Source organism: Myodes glareolus, chromosome 3 (genome assembly GCF_982192425.1).
Source record: "Myodes glareolus chromosome 3, mMyoGla1.1, whole genome shotgun sequence".
Classification (NCBI taxonomy): Eukaryota; Metazoa; Chordata; class Mammalia; order Rodentia; family Cricetidae; genus Myodes; species Myodes glareolus.
This window is the reverse complement of record NC_142028.1, coordinates 88729921-88753009: the sequence shown is the minus strand read 5'-3', so window position 1 is coordinate 88753009 and position 23089 is coordinate 88729921. Positions and strand designations below refer to the sequence as shown.

Sequence of the window (23089 nt, the reverse complement as noted above, 5' to 3'; positions counted from 1 at the left end):
CTCAGCTGTGACTAACATTACAATTAGAATTTAAACAAAACTCCCTTCCTTCCACATTATAGGTATGCTTCATCAAATCGAAGGCCTTAATGAGAAAAGACTGTGAAGCAGTCCTGCCTGTGAAATGCCTTAGCAGGCACGGCCCTATCACAGGCCACCATAATTACCTCTTTGTGGAAGAAAATTTGGTTCTACATGAACTGTTGAAGCATAAGGCTACCTTCAACAGGCATGGTTCTTATAGTCTCGGTCATGAAAACAACCGACCTGTGTTCTTCAGAAAGGAAAGGCAGTTTCCTCTGTTTCCAGAGAAGCATTACCCTGGAAACTATACTTTTTACTAGGAAAATGAAAATCAAGGAATGGAACATTTAAATAGTCACTCTATTATATATGTTATTTATTCAAGAGGTAAATCACCCTATAATATCACAGCTGAGTTGTGACAGGCACTGTTTGAGCCACAGCATGCTCTACCTGGTGGCGGAGCTACAAGAGAGATATTTTGATTTGAACTGTTTGTGTTGCTGGAGACACCACTGAGAACACGACCTTTCCATACTCACGTGCTGACTTGAAGGTCCCAAATTTCTACTCTGCTCTCATTTGCAGCAGCAAAAATATAAGCGGATTTTGGAGACCAGGCGACATCATAAACGACGTAAGTAGTTGGGTAAAAACTCAAAAATGGCTTGAGAGTCTCCTGACGCCAGATCACGACACCCCAGTCTGCAGAGCAGCTCAAGAAGACATCAGGGCAGAAGGGGTTCCACACGACTTTATACACTGGACCCTGGGAATGCCAAAACATCATGCGTAGGAAAAGAATATTTAAATCTCATAGTTTTAACCTGGCCAGTAGCTTAGAAGCTAATTAGGATCTCTGGAAGCTAAGCACACCGCTGAGCACTACAGAGGAAATGCTTTAGCTGAAAGCAAGGCTGTCGATCTGGTCTTCCTTCCTTTAATTATTCTATATAAAAATACACTTGAGAAATAGGAGAGTAAATATTAACAGGTATTATAGCCTTCTGAAAGGACATCAGATAATGTAATGGAAAACAAAGAAGTTGGATGTATGATCATAAAGAAGCAGAGGATTCAATATGAGCAAGACACAATGTTTCATTGGGATCCACACATGCACTAAGTCAAGGGGCAACTAACCCGCAGTTGTAAACTTATTGCATCTGTTAAACACATCATAGGTGCCTTTCAAAAATACCAGGAGATACAGTTCCCAAATCTACAAGAATTAAGCTGACCTTATGTCCTCTATATGTCTCTAGGTATTGCTCATTGTATGAACAGGAACACTTGTGAATAAGGCCTTCTTCTGTTCCAGCCAGATACATATTTGTGTCCTATAACACAAGGCATGTCAGACATTAAATAGAAAATCAGCCAATTTAACATGTAGTAAGCCCACTCAATAACCAAAAGAAATACTATCTCAGATATAAAATTTTTGTCCTTATGATTTTACAATGACTACCTCAAAGTAGGGGGATTTTGTATAAGTACAAAAATGTTAGCTTATAAGGTGAGAGAACATGTGTTTGCAAAATAGTCGATATAAGATGAAAAGAAAAGCCACATCCAAGGTATTTGTACCATATGCAATGGGCTCTAGAATGAGTAAAGGGTTTGTATGAACAAACAAAAAACACCAAACGTATAAAAAAACGTTTCTTCAAAGACAGTAAGTTTCCCAAGATGGAAAATGGGCATTCAACTACAAGAGGTATTTAAACCCCTAAATAGACATGACCAGTAAGCAATCTTTTCACAGGACATTTCAAAACCGCAAAAAGAAAAATGCCAAATGCATGGAAATGACAACAGGTCATAGTAACATCACACTTCCCAGCAGAAACTGTAAAGGCAGGGAAAACATGATGATGTTTCTCGGGGCCTAAATTAGGTAACTGTGGAACAGCACAGCTACTATAAGCAGCTGTTATGAATATGAAATTGCCTCCAAAGGTTCATAGAGTGGAACATTTGGTTCCCTGGCTGGTTTGGGTGTTTGTGGGAGCTTTATGACGGTGAGACTTGCTGAAGGAGTAAGTCATGGGGAGTTGGGCTCTGAGTTGTAATCACACACCCATGTCAGGCCAAAGAGCTCTGTTTTCATGATCCATTGAGACGTAAACAATGTTCCATGCCCCTCCGCCATGACAGGAACTTCGACTAGTCTGGATGACGTCATGTCTTTCCTACCATGAAACTGTGAGCAGAATTGTCTCTCTGCACTTAAGGTGTTTATGTGAGGCGTTGGGTCATGGTGATGAGAAAAATTAAATAATAAATCATCCAAGTTATCCTTTAAAGTGTCTATGAAGAGTGGTCTAAATTACATTAACTTAGGAAGGAGCCCCAACAAAAACTGTGAGCAGCATCCCATGGGCTGAGGTCCCGGAATAAAGGAAAACAAGGATGTTAAGTGAATGTTAACTAGCTTTCATTCCCTCTATGTTTTTGGATGCCAGATTGCACTGACTTCCCCCACCATGATGGACTGAATTCCTTCACTCTTTGAGTTGCCTTTTTTCAGGTGTTTTTATCACAACAATGAGAAAAGTAACATCCACAATAAAAAGAATCAGAAGATGCTAATTAGTAAAAACAGATTTGAAAACGGAGACAACATGTACCAGCAAAATTTGAAGAACCAACACGGCAGACCTTAAAAGACCTTAAAAGACCCTTCACTAAATTGGAATATCTGAAGAAATGAATGGATTTCTATATACATAAAATCAACCAAGATGAGATTAACAATTTAGATGAATCTATAACAAGTAACAAAACTGAAGCAGTAGTGAAAAACAAATCTCTCAACTATAAAAAGACCAGATTCAGATGGATTCACTGCTGAATTCTACCACACTTTTCAACAAGTAGAACCAATATTTCTTGCACTATTTGGTAAAATAGGAAAACATATAATGAGCCAAATTTTTTTATGAAGCCAGTATTACCTTGATACCAAAAGCAGATAGACACAACAGAAAAAGAAAATTACAGATCTGTTTTCCTGATAAACATAGATACAAAATTGTAGCATTATTTCTAGTTGGTCTTAATAATAAAAACCTAGATTTAGACGTAGGGGTTAATGCTAAAGATCAGAGAAGCAGAGAGAGCAGCCACTAGGGTTCTTTTACCCCTGCCCATCCTGTCCTCAGACTGCATCTCCAGACTCTGTCTGTCTCCACCAAACCTCACACTGCACTGACTTTCTGCCTCCTTCTGCCTTATATTCCCATCTCACCAGCCATATCCCTCCTGTCTCTACCTCACTATTGCTGGAATTAAAGGCATGGGATCCCAAGTGCTGGGATCACCTTTGCGTGAGCTCTGTTTCTTTTAGACAGATTCAATCTTGTGTAGCCCAGGGTGGCCTTAAACTAACAGAAATTCATCTGCCTCTGTCTCCCAAGTCCTGGGATTAAAGGTGTGCGCCACCATTCCATGCCTCTAGTGGTTTAGCTCTGCACTCTGATCTTCAGGCAAGCTTTATTGTTAAAACATAAACAAAATACCACTACACAAAACTCTTAGTAGGATATCTGCAAACTGAACTAAACACATCAAAGTGTTTATGATCAAGTTGGCTTCGTTTCAGAGATATAGATATGGTTCAACAAGCCATTCAAAAGTGAAATATATCACATAAATGAACTTTAGAACAGAAACAACATTATTATTTCCATATATATAGAAAGGCTTTTAGACAAAATCCAGTAACTTGTTGATGCAAACCCCAAAGGGGGTAAGAACAGAAGGCACATTTGTCATGGGAAAAGATCTTCACCAACCTCACATCAGACAGAGGTCTGATCTCCAAAATACACAAAGAGCTCAAGAGATAGGTAATCAAAAGAACAAATAATTCAATAAAAAAAAATGGAGTACAAACCTAAGCAGAGAACTCTCAACAGAGGAATCTAAAATGGCTGAAAGACACTTAAGGAAATGCTCAGCATCCTTAGCCATCAGAGAAATGCAAATCAAAACAACTCTGAGATTCCATCTTACACCTGGAAGAATGGCCAAGATCAAAAACACTGATGACAACTTATGCTGGAGAGGTGTGGGGAAAAGGGAACACTTCTGCATTGCTGGTGGGAATGCAAGCTGGTGCAACCCCTTTGGATGTCAGTGTGGCGATTTCTCAGAAAACTAGGAAACCTTCCTCAAGATCCAATAATACCACTTTTGGGTATATATCCAAAGGATGCTCAATCGTGTCACAAGGACATGTAGTCAACTATGTTCATAGCTAGAACTGGAAACAACCTAAATGCCCCCTGAGCAAAGAATAGATAAGGAAAATGTGGTACATTTACACAATGGGGTACTACACAGCAGAAAAAAATAAAAATATCTTGAATTTTGCAGGCAAATGGATGGAGACTTGAAAACATTATTTTGAGTGAGGTAACCCAGACACAGAAAGACAATTATCACATGTACTCACTCATAGGTGGTTTTTAAACATAAAGCAAAGAAAAATCAGCCTACAAACCACAATCTCAGAGAACTTAGACAACAATGAGGACAATAAGAGAGACTTACATAGATCTAATCTACATGGGAAGTAGAAAAAGACAAGATCTCCTGAGTAAATTGGGAGCATGGGGACTGTGGGAGAGGGTTGAAGGGGAAGAGAGAGGCAGGAAGCAGAGAAAAATGTAGAGCACAATAAAATCAAAAAAAAAGAGAGAGAGAAAGACTTCAATGCAATTCAAGTCCATAGTTATGCTTCTATGAACTGTCCTAAGAGGACCAATGGAACTCTTCGGTAGTAAAAAGCTACATAGCTGCAAAGGGAGGGCCTTAAGGAGACAATTTTCATTAAAAACAAAATTAAAAATTAATATATCTATCTATCTAAATAGATAGATAGATAGATAGATAGATAGATAGATAGATAGATAGATAAAGATTACTATATGTGGAGAAACACAAAGCATTTCCACCCAAATCAGGAACAAGCAAGGGTGCCCACAATTTCTTAGCTTGGGTAACAAGACAAGACACAAAAATAAAAGTAATACAAATTGTATATGAGAAAGTCAAAGCATCCTTATTTGCAGATGATATAATTCTATACATATCATTTATAAAGACATTACTGGAAGCCCTTAGATCTTAGACACACTTTCAGGAAGTGGCACTCTAGAAAGTTAACAGAAAACTCAGCAGCCTTCCTACATATGGGTAACAAAGATGCTTAGGAAGAAGTTGGGGGAACAATGTCATTCAAAGGGTTGGTTCTTTGAAAAATGATTTTGACAAATCCCCTATAAAATTAACCAAAAGAAAGACAGAGAAGTCAAAAAAATGGAGATTAAAAAAAAGAGAGACCATACAACAGTTTCCAGTGAAATCCAGAGGACCATCAGGTAACAGAAAACAGGTTCAAAAAACCAAAAACCTAAAAAACCTGTAAGAAGTTGATAAAGACCAGCCTGAGCTACCTGAAACTCTGTCTCCACCTCTCCTCCCACACATAGAAATGTGCACATACCTACGACAGGAAAACAGAAGCGTGATGGACAGAAGCAGACCAATGAAAGAAAATGGGTACATAGGTGCAGTAGGGATGGATATGAGGGGAATATATGTATATATATACATATATATATGAATATATGTATATATATATATGAAAATGTCAAAACAAAGTTTATTTTATGATCATTGAAAATGTTCATTTAAGTAGGGCAGTAGTAGAACAAACTTTTAATCCCATCACTCAGGAGGCACAGGTGGGAGGATCTCTGTGAGTTCGAGGCCAGCCTGGTCTACAGAGAGAGTTCCAGGACAGGTTCCACAGCTACACAGAGAAAGCCTGTCTTAAAAAAAAAAACAGAAAAAAATGTTAATTTTAGAATTTGTATATGGCAAAAAAAGGGCAGTCACAAATCAATTATTTACATTATTAAAAGTCAGTAAGGCAAGAGGCTTTTAAAACCAATATAAACGGAAGAAGGGAAATACTAAGATCAAAGTGGAAACGAATTACACAGAAAATAGAAAAATGGTATTACCATAAATTACATCAAAATCTTGTGTGGAGGTCAGAGGAGTACTCTTGTTCCACTTCATAGAGGAAAAGTCACCTTTGCTTCTGCTAGACATTGGCCCTAAGCCAGCTGGCCCATGAGTTTCTGGCTGATTCTAAGCCTCTACTTCCCATTTTACTGCAGGAGTGTTGGGTTTACAGACACATGCTATTTTATACAGTTTTTTTTCAAGTGCAATGATTTATTAATTTTTCATACATGGTGGCAAATAGAATGTTTTATTTGAAGTTGTAATAAAGGCAAATTCAATGACCATTCCTCTGCAGAGATGTTAGGTTTTATTTTTGTTTTGTTTTGTTTTTTTTGTTGTTGTTGTTTTTGTTGTTGTTGTTGTGTTTTTTTTTTTTAAGGAGTGGGGAGACAGAGGCAGGGTAAGCACTTTTACCTCCGGAGCCATTTCTCTGGCCCACAAGGTTTCATTCGAATGAGGCAGGTAGGTAGTATTACTAAACAGACGATAAACATATAGGACTCGTTTTCTTAAAGGTCTGCCATAGTGTTTGAGTCTTCTGATCCCCAAGTTCCTCTAGAAGAGCGAAATCTCATTAACTGCTCCGATGTCATCAAGGTCTTGGGAAATCTGAACTCAAGGGGTCTTCATAATCCCCATCCTGAGAGCTAACTCACCTTAAAATGTAGAGCGGCGTATTCTGAGCAGCGTATTCTAGAGTTAATTTACGTAAGTACAAGAGCGTAGCCGAGTGGCCAGGAGAGCGAGCAGAGGCATGCGTATTAGGCCTGCGGCTGTAAAGAGAATCAGTTCTGCCACAGCTCTTCTCTCCCACTCTGCCTCACATCGGCAGCCATATCTACACATCTACACGTGTGCGTGTGCGCGTGCGTGTACATGTGTACAATTCACAAACTGCACCTCAGTATTTGGAAACTATAACAGATAATGGTAGAAAGTAGGTTGAAACTAACTCACCTTGGGGTGGAAAGCGAAGCACATCCCGGGAGCCTGTCGAGAGATCAGAGCCTCGCCCTTCTTTTCCTTCTCCCCTCCCTTTTTGTTGCTCGCAGCAGTAGTTCGCCTCAGCCGCATCAAATCTGTGTGGAAAGAAATGTGTGCGCATATGTTTGTGTGTGTACACATATACATGGATATGAATACATGCACAGTTTGCTATTTAACTGCGCGAGAAAGCACACTTAGCATCACGTCTGTCTCTTTTGAAAAACAGCTGTATGCATATGGTGAGATTAAAAATTGGGACAAAACAAATCTGGATGCTCTGACAGCAATGACCAGCTCCAGGTTTTCCTCCTACCGACCAAGCCAAACTCTCACCTTTCACACAGAAAGGCTTCTCATCTGGAACCGTTAGTTCAGCATCTGAGAAGATGGGCTCTCCTCTGGTTCTTACCATGACAATCCAGTCCTTTTCGAATAATCCACTTGGAGACCCTTCCGTCAGCTGATATCGACACCAAGATTTCTCTCTTGTCATCCCCCGTGGTTCCTCTTTCTTGCTCTATCCACTGCACTTGCCAAACAGGTCCCAGATGTTTCTGAGGTGACTCACTAAAACAAGCAAAAATGCCAAATACAAATCATCTAAGTAAGTTGGAAGGCCTTGGCATATAAGTGATAAGAACAACCCCCCAAATGATCGTTCTTCTACTCCTGTAAGGACTCTTCTGTTGTTCAAACCCATACTTCAATTATTTTGCATTTGTATTCATCCTGTGAGGCTGGGGTGGGGCTGGGGTGTGTTGCATGTGCCCGGGTGGGGCTGGGGTGTGTTGCATGTAGCCCAGGGCACATGTGCAGGGGTCAGACAATAGTACTAGAATCCACTCTCTCTTCCATGACAGGAGTCACAGGGATGAAATCCATCTCAGGTCATCACGTTCAGTGAAAAATGTCTTTAACCGCAGAGCCATCTCATTGGCTCCTTTTATTTTATTTTTTTAATTTATTTATTTAGTTATTTCCTTATTCGTGTACTTAGGAACCAAACTTCTAAATAGTTAATCACTTTACTTTAATATTTTACAAGGTGATTCTTATGTCTTTCAAAAGGAAATTTTTGCTGACCTATAATTGTATTGCCTTTTTTTAAATAAAAAGAAATATAAAAGAAAACATTTTCTTCTTAGGATCTATATTCTTTGTTTTATATATTCACTCTTTAGACATGTTGAGTAAGTAACTTTATTTTTATAGTTTCTTTTCCATTATTCAAATCAATTAGTCTTTGGACTGTTATTCAAATAGACAATCCCTGCTACATTTCATTCTTCTCCCTATACTTTTAGGATTACCCACTGGTTTGCTTCTGAGATTTAACTTTTTTAAAAAAAAATAGAAATTATTTCTCAGATTACTGACCTTTTCTATCTGATGAATAGAGAGCTCTATTCCTATTATTTATTCCCTTGACTATTTTATATAAACTTTCCAATACAATAAATAGCTTTGAACTTACTGTAAAAGATAGCTTTGAAGATTTGGTTAAACAAATATGGGCCCTTTTCCTAGAAACAAGTAGCAGGATCCATGCTGGCAAACCTATGCAAGTAATTGCAGTAGTAAGAACCTCTGCCTTAACGACTACAGCTACTCCCAGCTAAGCTTATTCTAACTCTGCTACAAACAATATACCACATCTTAGCCGCTCTGAAATTTGGTCTAAAGAAAACAAAACAAAACAAAAACAAAAACAAAACAACAACCACCTAACTCGTTTAAAACTATCTCTCTTTTTTTAACCTGCCTGTATTCTTCTTATCACCCATTAACTCGTTCATTCCTTCTCAAACATGCACTGCTGGCACATGCTAAGTATGTCACGACATAGTGAGAATACAGAGGAAAGCAACCCCCCCCCCCCGAGATGACACAGGAGCTCAGAAAGATCTACCAGTCCGTCTCCTCACCAACAAACAGTTTGTGAGGCACAATAAGCATTAAGATTAAGGCGTGTGGGGTATGCACGAGAAGAGAATGAAGTTTCTCAGAGGAGATAATATCAAAGCAATCGTTTAAGAATATCCGTAAACCACTAAGCCAAGATAAATGTGTTGGTAAGGCAGGCAGAGAAGAGGATGAGGGAGGCAGTCAGGGCGACAGACTCCAGCTGGAGACAACAGGAGGAAGCATCAGGCATTTTGAAAACAATGGTATTATCGTCTCAGAAAGAACAGAATATTCACTTCAAAGTAAAACCATTCGCTCTCATAAACGTTCCTGGGGAAGAGAAGAAGCACGCCTCCTGCGTTTGCTCATCTGGCTGGTGGGCTCTCACCTGCTGTCCAGAACTGGAGTGTTGCTGCTGCTCTGCACGTTATAAATCGCAATCGTGCCATTGTGGTAGCCAACTGCTAGCAGATTAGGTGAGCCAATGGAAAAGTCCACAGACGTGACTCCATATGGACTCTGATAAATGCGCTCTGGCCACTGTAGGGAGAAATGGTCTCTTTACATTTGGGGCATTCTTACAGATCACAGTAAGGTAGCATGTGATGGCGGCTGAGGATATCTTGTGCTGGTGGGGAGTGTGAGAAGTTAGTCTCCCTTCAGTTACTCCAAACATGAAAACAAATCTTGGAACAGTTATTTCCTTAACTTACTATAAAGCCTTAGTCCTCAATGGCTTTATAAATGCATTCTGGACTTCTGCATAAGTTGTCACATTTTGGTACTCCCCCATCAAGGATGAGTGTGACCAGCACATACTTCACTCCCAATAGAAACACACAATGAGCTGCAAACATATCATGCATCTTCCGCCGTTTGCTTTAGAAACCTGGATTGTTTCGTGATTTCTATAAAGCAAATAGAAAAAAAAAATCTTCCCAAACTCTCTAGGCTACTTCTTTTTACAACTCTGTCATGGCTGACCTCAATCCTTTCCTCTGTCTAATCCCTATGTGAAAAGGAGACAAATTCTTGATGACGATTCTGCCAATCCTCCCATATTATGGCAGCTTATTTCTCTGTGTGTTAACCCAGCAGCCCGATGAACCACGGCTACTCACAATAACTTTAATCACTGCGGATGCTCCTTTACTCTCCACGTTTGCAGCTTCACATTTTACTTCTGAGTTAAATGAAATGAAAGATATACAGCAACAGATGGAGCAGGGCGATTTAGTTAAAAGTCTATTGTCACTGTCATTCTTCTCCTTATAAAACTCATACTGTTACTAAGCTAGAAATCTGGGTAGCTAGATATCTAGATTGACTGATAGGATTGCCCATTGGCTTGACTCTGAGATTTAATCGATTTTTCTGAGAAAACATGATTATTTCTCAGATTACTAGCTCTTTTTCTAAGAGCTGAGTGGAGGGTTCTATTCCTATTATTGGCCCCCTTGGTTACATGTTTTGTTTTACAAGGGTCTTCAGGTACAGACTACTCTATACTTACCTGTAATAACACGGTAAATAAAAGATGCTGGGAATGTATTATGTGAAGCCATAAATGATTTCCCTTCACCCCATGTAAAAACAAAAACAAATTGGGCTTATTATGGATTTAAGCTATGGGAACAATGAGGACCAGGAGGTGGCTCTGTTGAGAAAGTCTTTCAAGTCTGAATTCCAGTTCCAGAAGCCATGGAGAAACTGGGTTCTGGAGGCATGTGCTTTTAATTCCAGCAAAGACGAGGGAATCACAGGCTAGCTGGTCAGCCTGTCTCATCTACTAGATGAGTTTCAAGTCAGTGAGAACCTCTGACTCACAAACAGAAGGTGGATGGGACTGAAGTAACAATCTCTAGGGCTGTGTGCTCTAACCTACACACACACACACACACACACACACACACACGCACACGTGCATGCACACCTACACACCTGAGCTCTTATGCATGTGAACACACACAAGAAAATGGAAAGTCTTGACTGAGAAAATAGTCTGAACTTTGCTGAATTACTACACACAGGCCTACAATGTACAAAACCCTGTCAATATTTAATGAGATAAAAATATTCTTATTCCTGTTTGGGTTACCATGGGATTCTTTATTGACCAACAGCAAGCCATTCCTCTTTTTTGCTCTTTAAATCCAAAGTTCCCATAGCCAACAGCCAAAAGGTCCTGAAAACCAGAAAAAAAGACACTTAAAGGGATGGCAGGAAATAGTAACAAATGTATAAAGAAAATGAACTATTTAAAAATACTGGTAAAATAGAGGGCTAGGGCTGGGAATGTGGGGTTAGGACTGCAGCTCAGTGGTAGAGTGCTTGCTTAGTGTGTGCAATGCTCTGAGTTCAAACTACACTAAGTATCTACTCCAAAAATATATGTTGTAGAATATTATTTTAAGATGTGTTACATTTGTTTATGCTGTGGATCATTTGTTTAATGATGCAAAAATGTGTTGCATTCTTATATGTTACATTTGTTTAGCTCTGTGAAACTGTGTTACTGTGCCTGTCTAAAACACCTACTTGGTCTACTAAAGAGCTAAATGGCCAATAGCAAGGCAGGAGAAAGGATAGGCGGGGCTGACAGGCAAAGAGAATAAATAGGAGAAAAAGAGGGATTGGAAAGCATGAGAAGATCAAGGAGCGAGAAAAGAAGGAGCCAGTCACCCAGCTACCCAGCCAGCCACTGAATAAAAGTGAAAGTAAGATTACAGAAATAAAAAAAGGAAAAGTCCAGAGGCAAAAGGTAGATGGGATAGTTTAAATTCAAGAAAGCTGGTTAGAAACAAGCCAAGCTAAGGCCGGGTATTCATAAGTAAGAATAAGCTTCTGTATGTGATTTATTTGGGAGCTCGGTAGTGGGCCCCCCAAAGAACAAAAGAGCAAAGAGCCAAAAGAGTGAGAAAACAACCATTCACTCCTGAAGTTATATTTGGAATTATTAGTTGGAGAATATCTTCAGAAGCATTTTATAAAACCTGGGAGAACATCAGATTTGTTACTCTGTAAACATCTGCCTTTAAAAACAAAGAAACCAATCCCTAGCTCAGTGGTTCTCACCCTTCCTAATACTGTGACCCTCTAGTACAGTTCCTCCTGCTGCAGTGATCCCAACCACAAAATATACTTTTGTTGCTACTTCATATCTGGAATTTTGCGATTGCTAAGAAATGTAATGTAAATATGTGTTTTCCGATGGTTTTTGGGGGGTGGCGACCCACAGGTTTAGAATCTAGCTTGTCTGCCTCAAGATTGCTTTGGGAACCCTGCCCGCAGTCTGCGTCTGAATTCTGGCTACTTCGTTTCCTGTTTGGGTGGGGTTAGAGAAAGTATTGTCTCTGTGCCTCTAGCTCCCTATCAACATAGTGGAGGATCTTACTCAAACAAGCAAGTTAGTACAAGGCTAGAGATCGCATTTATGAGCATGGAGTGCTCTTCCAGAGTTCAGACCCCAGCACCCACACTGTGCTCACAAACACCTCTAACTCCAGCTCCAGGGGATCGGTTTGCCTTTGGCTTCTTAGGGCACTGCATTCAAGTGAACACATTCACACATAAACACATATACACATAATTTAAAAGATAAATATAAAATATTTTAAAAAAAACTTTAAACAGTTCCTGGCAAACATGAAGTGCTCCATGATTTTAACAGTATTAATAACAGTGTTGCTGAGTAATCCCATTTTTATATATTGGCATGGTCACTGTTTTAAGCACACCCTTCCAAACATGACTGCTTGAGGAGATGAAAAATGTAGGTATACAAATTTTGGTACAGGTTAAAATAAGTCAACCACACAGTATTTTCTAGTATATGTCACACCATCTGACATGGACTTGGAGGGTACTGTAGCAAAGCACACTCTTAAAATAAAGATGGTAAACTGAGCAGTAGTGGCGCACACCTTTAATCCCAGAACTAGGAAGGCAGAGGAAGGTGGATCTCTGTGAGTTCGAGGCCAGCCTGGTCGACAAGATCTAATTCCAGGACAGGCTTCAAAACTACAGAAAAACCCTATCTCAAAAAACAAAATAAGATAAAAATGGTAATGTTTTTATATGTAAGTAGAAAAATAACTATTTGCATTTTCTCCTTTTTTAAACATAAACTTCATTCAGAGACATTTTAAAAAGAGATGTTATAGCCAGGCTAAATTCTTTGCCCGTGGCTGAATAAAAACAAAGAAACAAGCAACAACCCTTCATTCTAGAATTTGCCAGTGAGGACCAGCAAGAAGGCTCAGAGAGAGAAGTGTCTGCTGCACATGATGATGACCTGAGGGCCCAGACCTCCCCCTGCACCCTTCGAAGAGAGATGCAATGACTCACATTCCAGAGGTGGAGACAGTACCATCATTTGGAGATTCCCTGGCCAGCTAGACACACACACACATACACACACACAAACACAAATGAAAATTTACAAAAGATTGTCCTTTAAACACTAGGCTGTAACTGTTAGAGCATCTGGGGACTTACTGGATTTGCTTTATTCCAGGAAAGGCTGCTCACATTAAGGCCTTTAGTTAAATCACAGGTGAAAGACCAGAGCCGCTCCAGATTGGCTGGTATTGTTGACTGCTCTGTGGCTATCTCTAGTTCCAGATCCATTTCCGTTTCTTCTTCATCCTCGTTACTCTCCTCCGCTGCTTCCTGGAGATTTTCTTCTTCCTTAACTTCTTCCACCTCTCCAGGTTCACGTTCTAAAGTTAAATCAAACAGAGACAGCATTGCTCTCTATACCAAAAAAGCTGAGTAGCTTCCCCGTCACTGATCCTTACAGTACCACCAGATCTGCTGGAATACACAGCAAAGGGACAGGGCACCTGAATGGTAAGTCAGAGCGACTGAAGCATTCTGAGAGCAGACTTTCTGGTCCCTCGGAGAAAGGGGCCACAGCAGCACATCAAAATGCTGCTACCTTGAAAACGTAAAGCAAGCTTCGTGCTTTTTTTTGTTAGGAAGGGGCCAACAACTTTACCTTGGAAAGTACACAGCTCAAGTCTGGGGAGATGGCTTAGTGGGTAAGAGTGCTCGTTCTGCAATCATAAGGACCCAAGTGTGAATTTCCAGAATGCCAGAAAAAAGCTGAACATAGTCACACATGCTCATAACCCTAGGATTGTGGGGCAGAGATACGCAGATCCTAGAAGCTCACTGGCTGGCCAGCCTATCCAAAAACAGAGGAACTTCTGGTTGAGTCTCAAGGTGATAAGGCAGAGAGCAAATCCCTTCTTCCTTAAGGTGCCTGTCTCGGGTATTTTGTTATGCAACTAGACAAGTAATCCTGGTATGGAGTTATAACCAACACAACACTGAAATTTAAATCACCACCTTTATAATAATTTATAATAATTATAATATTTTGTAATATTACTATTTATAATAATTCACTGCTTTTCTCCAAGATCCATCTTCTTTCTAAATAAGCCAAATATATGAGGGAAATGAAAAATGTCCTGGGAGCCCATCTGCCTCCTTATTTAAAGTCCTTGGCAGTAGCGCTTGCTAATCTATATCTCTTGACGAATGTGTTGTTGCCTTTGGTTTGCTGTCATTATCATCCAAAATTTGCATAATAATTCACTCCTGTGTAGTAGAGTCTATGGGTTTTGAGAAAAATGACTGACATGTACTACCATTACAGTATTGTTCACAATAGCCTCACTGTCCTGAAAAGCCCATGCTCAGATTGTTTATCCCTGGATGCACCCTCAACCCTGGCAATCACTGCTCTTCCCATTCTCTACATAGATGTCTTACGGTTGGAATCACAGCTTGTGGCATTTTCAAACTGGGTTTGTTTACAAAGTAACATGCATATAGGCTTCTTCCATGTCCGCCCAAGACTCAATGACTCCGCACTGAGCAATGTCTGTACCTCAATCCAGCCATTTACTTAGTCATGGAAATCTTGCTTGCTTTCAAGTTTGAAGAATTATGAAAAAGGTTCCCATAAACACTGTATGGAAGAGGACTTTGTGATGAGTGTGGGTATTCATTTTCTGCTCATCTGAGTACCTAGCAAGATGCAGTTGGTAGACGATACAGTAAGACTGTGCTTAGTTTTATGACTATCAGTCTTCCAGTTAGTCACAAATAAGCTCTTGTCCCTCATCTTCACCAGAATGTGGTATTACCATGTGTTTGGGATCCGGCCATCCTAACAGGTATGTCGTTTTACCTGTCCCATGGGCTTTTACATTTATAATTCCCCAGTGATATTGTTTCTCATCTGGATATTGTCCTTGGTGAGACCTCTCTTCACACCTTATACTGATTTTGAGACAGGACTTTGCCATATAGACAAGGCAGGCTTTAAACTCCTTTTTGTTTGTTTGTTTTTGTTTAAGCTTGTTTTATTATTCTATTATTATGTTCATGGGTGTTTTGCCTGCCTGTATGTGTGGGCATCTCATGTGTGCGTGGTGATGGTGGAAGAAGGCATCAGATTTGGTTGGATTGGAGTTACAGACAGTTGTGAGCTACCATGTGGGTACTGGGAATGGGATCAAACCTGGGTACTTTGGAAACGCAGCCAGTGGTCTCCAGTCCCAGACACTGAATCAGCCTGGAGAGTGCTGGGGCAGATGTGCACTGCATAAAGCTGCTTCTCGTCTTTAAGTTATGAGTATGGGGTATTGGTGATTCATTGCTGTTGTTTCAGACTGGCTCTCTATAGCCCAGTCTAGGCTTGAACTCCTGATCCTCTGGACTACACCTCCCGAGTTCTGGGATTATAGGCACGTGGCACAATACCCAACAAGTTGTTTCTTGGATGCTACGCCTTAAGACATATTTGGACATTTTAGTTATCAATTGTTTATCAGGTATGTCTTCTATAAATAATAATCTGGATATTCTCTCCAGTGATTTGTCCTTTTATTCTCAGTAGTGCCTGTACTAAGGAATTACAGCTCATCAATTTTTTTTTTTTGGATCCACTGTGTTTGGGGAGTTTTACTTTAAACAACATTTAACACCCAAGGCTATTGTTTCACCTGTGTTATTGTCTAAGAACTTTGCAGTTTATATTGGAGTCTATAATATATTTCAGCTATTTTCTTATGAATTTTAAGGTCTATGGCTAGACTTACTTTTTTATGTAGATATTCTAACTTCATTTGCGAAAAAAAGCTGCCTTTTTCTGTTGGATTGCCTTTTGCCAAAGCTCACTTGACTAACTACATCTGTCTCTGAGATCTCTAGCAGTTAGTTCAAGTACTTAGCATATAACACCATCAGGGACAGCAAGATGGCTCAGAGGGTAAAGGTTGCCACCAATCAGAAAACTTAAGTCTGATTTCCAAGGTCAGTGAGAGAAGCTGACCCCACAAAACTGTCCTCTGACCTTCACATGTGTACCTTGGCACACCCCCTGCCATATCATATCATGTATACACACACACACACACACACACACACACACACACAAACAGACACACACACACACACACACCTTAAATAAGAGAACTAAATTTTAGTATATGCAAAAGACCTAGTGGAACACTAAATGAAAAGTACACAAATACCAAAATTAACCATAAGCAATAAACATTCAGCATTACTAATCACTCGGACAACATTAAAAGGATTGTAGCTCTTCCCCTCCCCAATTTCTCTCTCTCTCTCTCTCTCTCTCTCTCTCTCTCTCTGTGTGTGTGTGTGTGTGTGTGTGTGTATACCAATGAGTTTAATTAAAATTACTTATATGGGCAAAGTATTGTTTGCAGGAGTACGTTCAGTTTACCAGTGGCTATATCAATGAAGATAATGCCTCTAACTCCCTAGAAACTATTAATTGCCTATAGATCCCCATGAAGGAGTGGGACCTCATGACTTCCTCCTCCTTGTAACAGACAACTGCTATTTGGGAAGAGGAAAGTAATCAATGGGTATGGGACATGAGAGAGTAATGGAGGTAAATATGATAAAAATACATTTGTAAAATGTAATGAAACCTGTTATTTATAATATATGTTAATATAGCATTTTTAAAAAGTATTGCCAGTATTAGTAATTACATTTGGAGAAACTGGGACTCATATACTGATCATGGAAATGGAAGACAGTATCACTCTTTGGGAAAATATTTCACAGTTCTTAAAATTAAGCTAAACACACATCTACTCAATGACCCAGTGCTAGGAATTTTCACAAAAACTCAGGTTCGAAGGCTAGTGCCTTTACCTGCTGAGTCATCTCACTGGCTCAAAACCCAACACTTCTCCTGTGGATGCACTTCCATGGCATAGCACAGCTGGGAAAGCTCGCTCACAGTTGCAGAGAAAGGCAACTGCTGCCTGGCGGTGGGCAAAGTGTACATGCAACCATCACATGGTGATCTTGATGGTGCCTGGGAATATTCTCTATGCTGATCAGGGCATTAGTTACATAACTTTCTTAGTTTTCTAAGTATGTTAAAAACATAAAGTATAGACGTGCCACTTTCTATAAATCTTAACCACTGAAGTATTTCTGTTATTTTAAGCAGTAACCAAGTAATATACTAACAGTTTAGCTTTGCAAATGTCAATATGTACAGTGCTTTAAGTTGCAATTATCCAACTCTTTACATATAGACTAGAACAATATACACAATGCAAATTTTAAAATAGCAACTTTACATGAAAAGGATCATAGTCTTAAATATTATCCTAGCTTTCTCCAGGCAAAAAGTTCATAACCATCTGCCACACATATCATTTTGTATTCTAATTGTTGATAGAATCACATGGGAGACTAACTTTGATTTGAGGATCAAGATGAGTTCATGAAAAGTAGGACAAGAGGAAAAGACGTTGTATTGAAAGGAACAGATGCTCAGACGGATTTCAGCTGTCTCTGAATTTCAAAGCACCTGCAAACAATACAGTGGCAGTCTCTGCCCAGTCTACAGATATCTGGAACAGTATGCTCTGACATGTAGCTGACCCGAAGCAATGGGAAGGCTCTGAACATTCAGAGCCTTCAATGGCCATGAGGGGTTTAGAATAAATCTGCAAGATAGGGCAAGATAGTGGAGAGAATTAAACTTGGAATCAAACGACTCACTACACAACTTTTATAAATTTCACTTCATTCATGTGCTGAAAAGCTGAATTCATCCCCGGAAAAACAAAAACAAAACCAACAACAACAAAAAACTACTCAGGGGACTGGAAGTATAGCTCAGAGGCAGAACCTATACAAGGACCTGGGTTCCAGCCCCAGAAAGTAGAAAACTGAAAATAAATTTGTAAATAGCCAAAATCAAATATTCTGTGAACATATTACAGGGGATTTGTAGTGGTGAGAATGGGATGAATGTCCCTGTCGCTAATATTAGAGAGTGGAGCTAAAACAGTCAAAACCTGAGAGTTAATAGCAGGGCAAAGGGAGACCAAACATAAAAAACACTATAAAAAAAAAGTGCCTAATTTGATGCAGGAACAAGGAGAAGCTAAGGACAAAGATGTTTTTGAAGTTTTAAATTTGAGGGACAACCCTTCTGTGAATTCCCTAGTCTGGACTTTGGTGCTACTCACAAGAACAATAGGCAGTTAATAAATAGCTAAAATTACATAAACACTTTTGTTAATAAGTGATAGCTAGCGTGGAAATTACACTTAGAAATACGTTTTGGGACAATTAATTTTTTTAATTATTTGAGTTTGTGCGATCATGATTACTTTTTAAAAAGTACCTTTTAAAACAGGGAGTTGACGATAGGCTGCAAGCTTCTGCTGAAATACATTTTCCATTAAAACCCTTTCCATGAAAAATAAATCTTGCTGAAGCTTCGCAGATTTTAATATGGCCTCTGAATGGTCTTCTTCATCTTCATGAACTTTAGCCAGGATTACATTTTCTATATCCATTAGGGAGCTAGTTTCACTATCTGTAAATAGAAATACAACTCATTTACAAAAGACCCACGCAGTTGTAGGTGGTTCATGTATTTTAAAGATTTTTTAAATTATATCTTATAATTTCTGTCTTCTTTCCATTTCCAACCCCTTCAATAGTCATTTCTTGAATCTTTCATGCACAAAGAAAGTGCAATGTGTGCATTTAACTCATTGTGGAACTCTTATCCATCAAAAGACACATTGTTTTTCAGAGGGTAAGCAATATTAACCTTGAGGTAACGTGCATGCATGTTAGTCCATTTTCTGGTAATTTATCAGAACACTAGAGCTTAAGGAACTGGAGAGAGGGCTCAGTTGGTAAAGAGCTTGCTGTGTAGCAAGCAGACTTGAGTTCAATCCCCAGGACCCATGTTAAAAGTGGGGTGTAGTAGTTGGACCCCCAGCACTGGATAGGTAGAGACAGGTACCCAGGATTCACTAGTCAGACAGTCTTGCCTAGTAGTTAAATCCCAGGGCCTAGTGAGAAACTCTGTCTCAGAAACCAAGGTGGAGGTTAGCCTGTAACTTGCACACACATGCATGTACATGTACATGTGTACTCATGAACATGCACACTCATATCCGTGAACATTTATGAACATGCACCCCCCCAAAAAAATCACTACATATTAGGTAATTTATAAAGACAAGAAATGTGTTCTTTACAGTTCCAAAGGCTTGACATATGAAAGCCAAGAAGCTACCGTTGGTGAGGGCCTCCTGGCCATCCCCTGAGTGACAGAAAGCATCACATGACCAGAAATGGAAAGCACGAGGCATTTTCTTATAAAAGCAGTGATCAGAAGTGGGGGTCCTATTCCCATGATGCCATCTAACGCTGCTATCTCCCCCAAAGTTCACTAGCAGGCAACATGAACATAGACATCTCTGAATAAGATTCCCAGCAGGTGAACTTTGGGGACACACTCAAATCACAACAGTCATTCTCTCTACTTGATGGTTCACACTGAAAGAAAATGATTATCAATCTTCAGACAAAGGTCAGACTTGACTATTTTTGTGTGAATACTGTTCTAATTCTCTATTAGTTTTGTGGCAGTTATCAAAACCACATGGCTTAAAGAATGCAATTTGATTATCTGAAAATTCTTTGTTAGAGGATATTGTGTCATTGAACTAAAAACAAGTTGATGAGATCATATTCTTTTTTAGAGGCTCTAGAGAAATTGTTTTCCTGGCTTCTCTATCTTTTTAAGAGTTACCCCAAACATTTGCTCAGTCTTCAATGACAGCAACATTGTGCCTCTCAGACCTTCTTCTGTTATTATACATGCTCTCAATTGACAGTTGACTACATGTAGTGATATTTTGTTTGAGCTTTAACAAATAAAGCTTGCCTGAGATTGGAGAACAGAGCTAATCCACTGAAGGACAGGGAGTGGCGGCACACACCTTTAATCCCAGCACTAGGGAGACAGAGGCGGAGGGATCTCTCTTCGTTCAAGGCCACCCTGGCGACCCAAGATTGAATCTGTTTGAAAGGGAAACAGAGCTCACACAAAGGTAATCCCAGCACTAGAGAGGTGGAGACAGGAGTGATGTGGCTGGGTGGAGAGAGGAATATAAGGCAGAAGACAGGAGCTCAGTACAGCCTGAGGTTTGGTGGAGACAGATGCAGCCTGGAGATGCAGTCTCAGGAATGCCCCTTCGTTCTGACCATTGGTAGAAGTAAAAGGACTCTCTAGTGGCTGACTGCTTTGCTTCCCTGATCTTCAGCATTAACCCCTGACTCTTGTTTTTTAGTATAAAGACCAACTAGAATTCATGCTACAGCTTAGATTCTGGCCCTTTTAGTACTATGTGTTTATATTGGGCAAACAAATTATGAAGGATAATCTCCCCATGTGAAGATAAATCTGTAATCATGTCCAAAAAAACTTTCCTGCGTTGAAAGGTAGTATATTCACAGATTTGGGGGACTGTGGAGGCTAATCTTGGTTGCTGAACTGACTGAATTTGGCGTCAACAAAAACATACGCTGCAGGGCATTTCTGTGAAGTTCTCAGTCAGATTATCTGAAGCAGGAAGACCCACCCCAAATGTGAGTGGCACCTTCTGGTGGCAGCCCACATAAAAGGACATTAAAGAAGGGAACTTTCCTTTTTTTGGCCTACTTGCCCCCGTTCTTGTTGGCACACTCATCCACCCTGCAGCTCTGGCATTTCTTCATGACATTAGAACCAACTTCTTTGTGGTACCAATGTAAACTGGAGATCAGCAGGCCTCCTCCAGCACCAGATTAGGACTGTCTGGACATGCAGCCTCCGAGACTGAATGAATAAAGCGGTCTCAGTCTTTCCAGTATGAGACTATTGATGGACCACACCCTGTAAGTCAATCTAATAAGTCCTATCCCTATCTTTATCTCTAGATTGTGATGATTGGAGAGAGAACAGTCCCTATGAGTTCATATGTTTGAATACTTGGTCTCTGGATGGTGGAACTGTTTGGGAAGAATTGAGAGTTGTGGCCTTTGTTGGAGGATGTTTGTCAGTGTAGGGGGAAGAGGGATGGGGGAGAGGCTTCAAAAGAATGGTGACATTATCAGTATGCCCTCTCTGACTCCTGCTTGTGGATCAAGATGTGAACTCTCAACTCTTCCTACCGCAATGACTTTGCTCTGCCATCAAGGATTCTAGCCCCGTAAAACCAAAAGCCCAATTAAATGCTTTATTTTATATGTACATGAACAAGGTGGTCCTGGTGTTTTATCATAGCAACAGAAAAGTAACTGATCCATCAGTTCTGGGGAAAAAAACAGGGAGAAGAAAATATACAAAAGACAAACAGAAAGAACCCTGGAGAGGAGAAAAGAAGTAAGATTAGTTGGGGTCCTTGAAACCCAAAGAAAGGCACAGTGTTGATGCAGACATTCAAGACACACCACAAACAAAGACAGCAGCTTGGGAACACACTGAACACAAAGAGAAGTGCCCACAGAAAGCCTGCTCTCCCTGTTCAGAGGGTCAAGGAGCAGCTTTAACAAAGCTGTTTGAACGCCGGGTGGTGGTGCACACCTTTAATCCCAGGAGGCAGAGGCAGGCAGATCTCTGGGAGTTCAAGGCCAGCCTGGTCTACAAGAGCTAGTTCTCGGACAGGCACCAAAGCTACAGAGAAACCTTTTCTTAAAAAAAAAATGGAACTGGGGGGAAGCACAAAGGCCAAGGGACAGCCTGGCTTCTATCCTCCCCAAATGAGGCCTTGACATCATGAGTAGTATCAGAGAAGCTATAGTAGAGGACCAGAACATTCACCTCTACCACATAGAAGAATACCAGACACGAACAGCTGGGGAGCCCGGGATTTATCAGACACCAGGCATTAACAGGTTTTTCTATCTCCCCACTGAAGCTGACAGAGTCAGGAATCAGAATTTTTATGACCATTTAGCAATAACTGCCATAGTCTCTATCCTGCCACCAACCGGCAGTCCTGAGACAAAGACTCCCACTCCCTGGATAACTCCCTGTTGAAGCCTAGTAAAATGAAAGCTTTACATCTAGATTTCAAATGAAAATCACTCCCTGTACCAAGATCAAAGAAAATCTCAACTTGAATTGAAACGATGACAATCAGTAACACAAACAGCAAGCTAAGAGAGATAGAAGAATTATCTAACAAAGAAGTTACATAGATCACTATAAAAATGCTTTTTAAAATATTTCTTATAGTTTATTTAACTTTATCTTATGTGCATTGGTATGAAGGTGTCAGATTCCCCTGGAACTGGATCTTCAGACAGTTGTGAGCTGCCATGTGGGTGCTGGGCATTGAACCCGGGTCCTCTGGGAGAGCAGTCAGTGTTCTTAACTGTTGAGCCATCTCTCCAGCCGTAAAAATGCTTTTTATAAACATCCTTGGAACAAATAAAAAGTATTATCAAAGAAATAGAACACCTAAATGAAAAAAGAAAAAAAAAATGAAAGGGGTTACAAGATTGAAAAACATACTCAGAATTTAAAATTTCAATTAACGGGTAAAATAACAGGATCAAAAGGAAAAAGAAAAATGTATCAGTGAACTCAAAGCAAGAATAATGAGCAACCAACTTTAGTAATGGGGTATTTTTTTTTTTTGAGACAGGGTCTCTCTCTGTATAATCTTGGCTTCCTCAAACTCATTATGTAGACCAGCCTGGGCTCGAACTCACAGAGATATGACTGGCTCTGTCACTGAGTGCTGGGATTAAAGGTGTGTGC

At 39.9% G+C, this 23089-nt stretch overlaps 1 protein-coding gene across 5 annotated transcripts in view; it reads right to left on the bottom strand.

Annotated features, from left to right (window-relative positions):
• Dnai4 (dynein axonemal intermediate chain 4) overlaps nucleotides 1-23089 on the bottom strand; it is a 74812-nt gene that overhangs the window by 6916 nt on the left and 44807 nt on the right. For 3 of the 5 annotated variants that reach the window (XM_048453206.3, XM_048453209.3, XM_048453210.3), the window contains 8 exons: nucleotides 18665-18859; nucleotides 13459-13682; nucleotides 11060-11146; nucleotides 9350-9501; nucleotides 7466-7623; nucleotides 7027-7148; nucleotides 1266-1364; nucleotides 567-793 (listed from right to left, as the gene is read on the bottom strand). In XM_048453206.3, coding sequence (XP_048309163.3) covers nucleotides 567-793; nucleotides 1266-1364; nucleotides 7027-7148; nucleotides 7466-7623; nucleotides 9350-9501; nucleotides 11060-11146; nucleotides 13459-13682; nucleotides 18665-18859 — 1264 coding nt within the window. The remainder of the gene's footprint in view (nucleotides 1-566; nucleotides 794-1265; nucleotides 1365-7026; nucleotides 7149-7465; nucleotides 7624-9349; nucleotides 9502-11059; nucleotides 11147-13458; nucleotides 13683-18664; nucleotides 18860-23089) is intronic. The other 2 variants (XM_048453208.3, XM_048453207.3) reach the window with 2 other exon arrangements.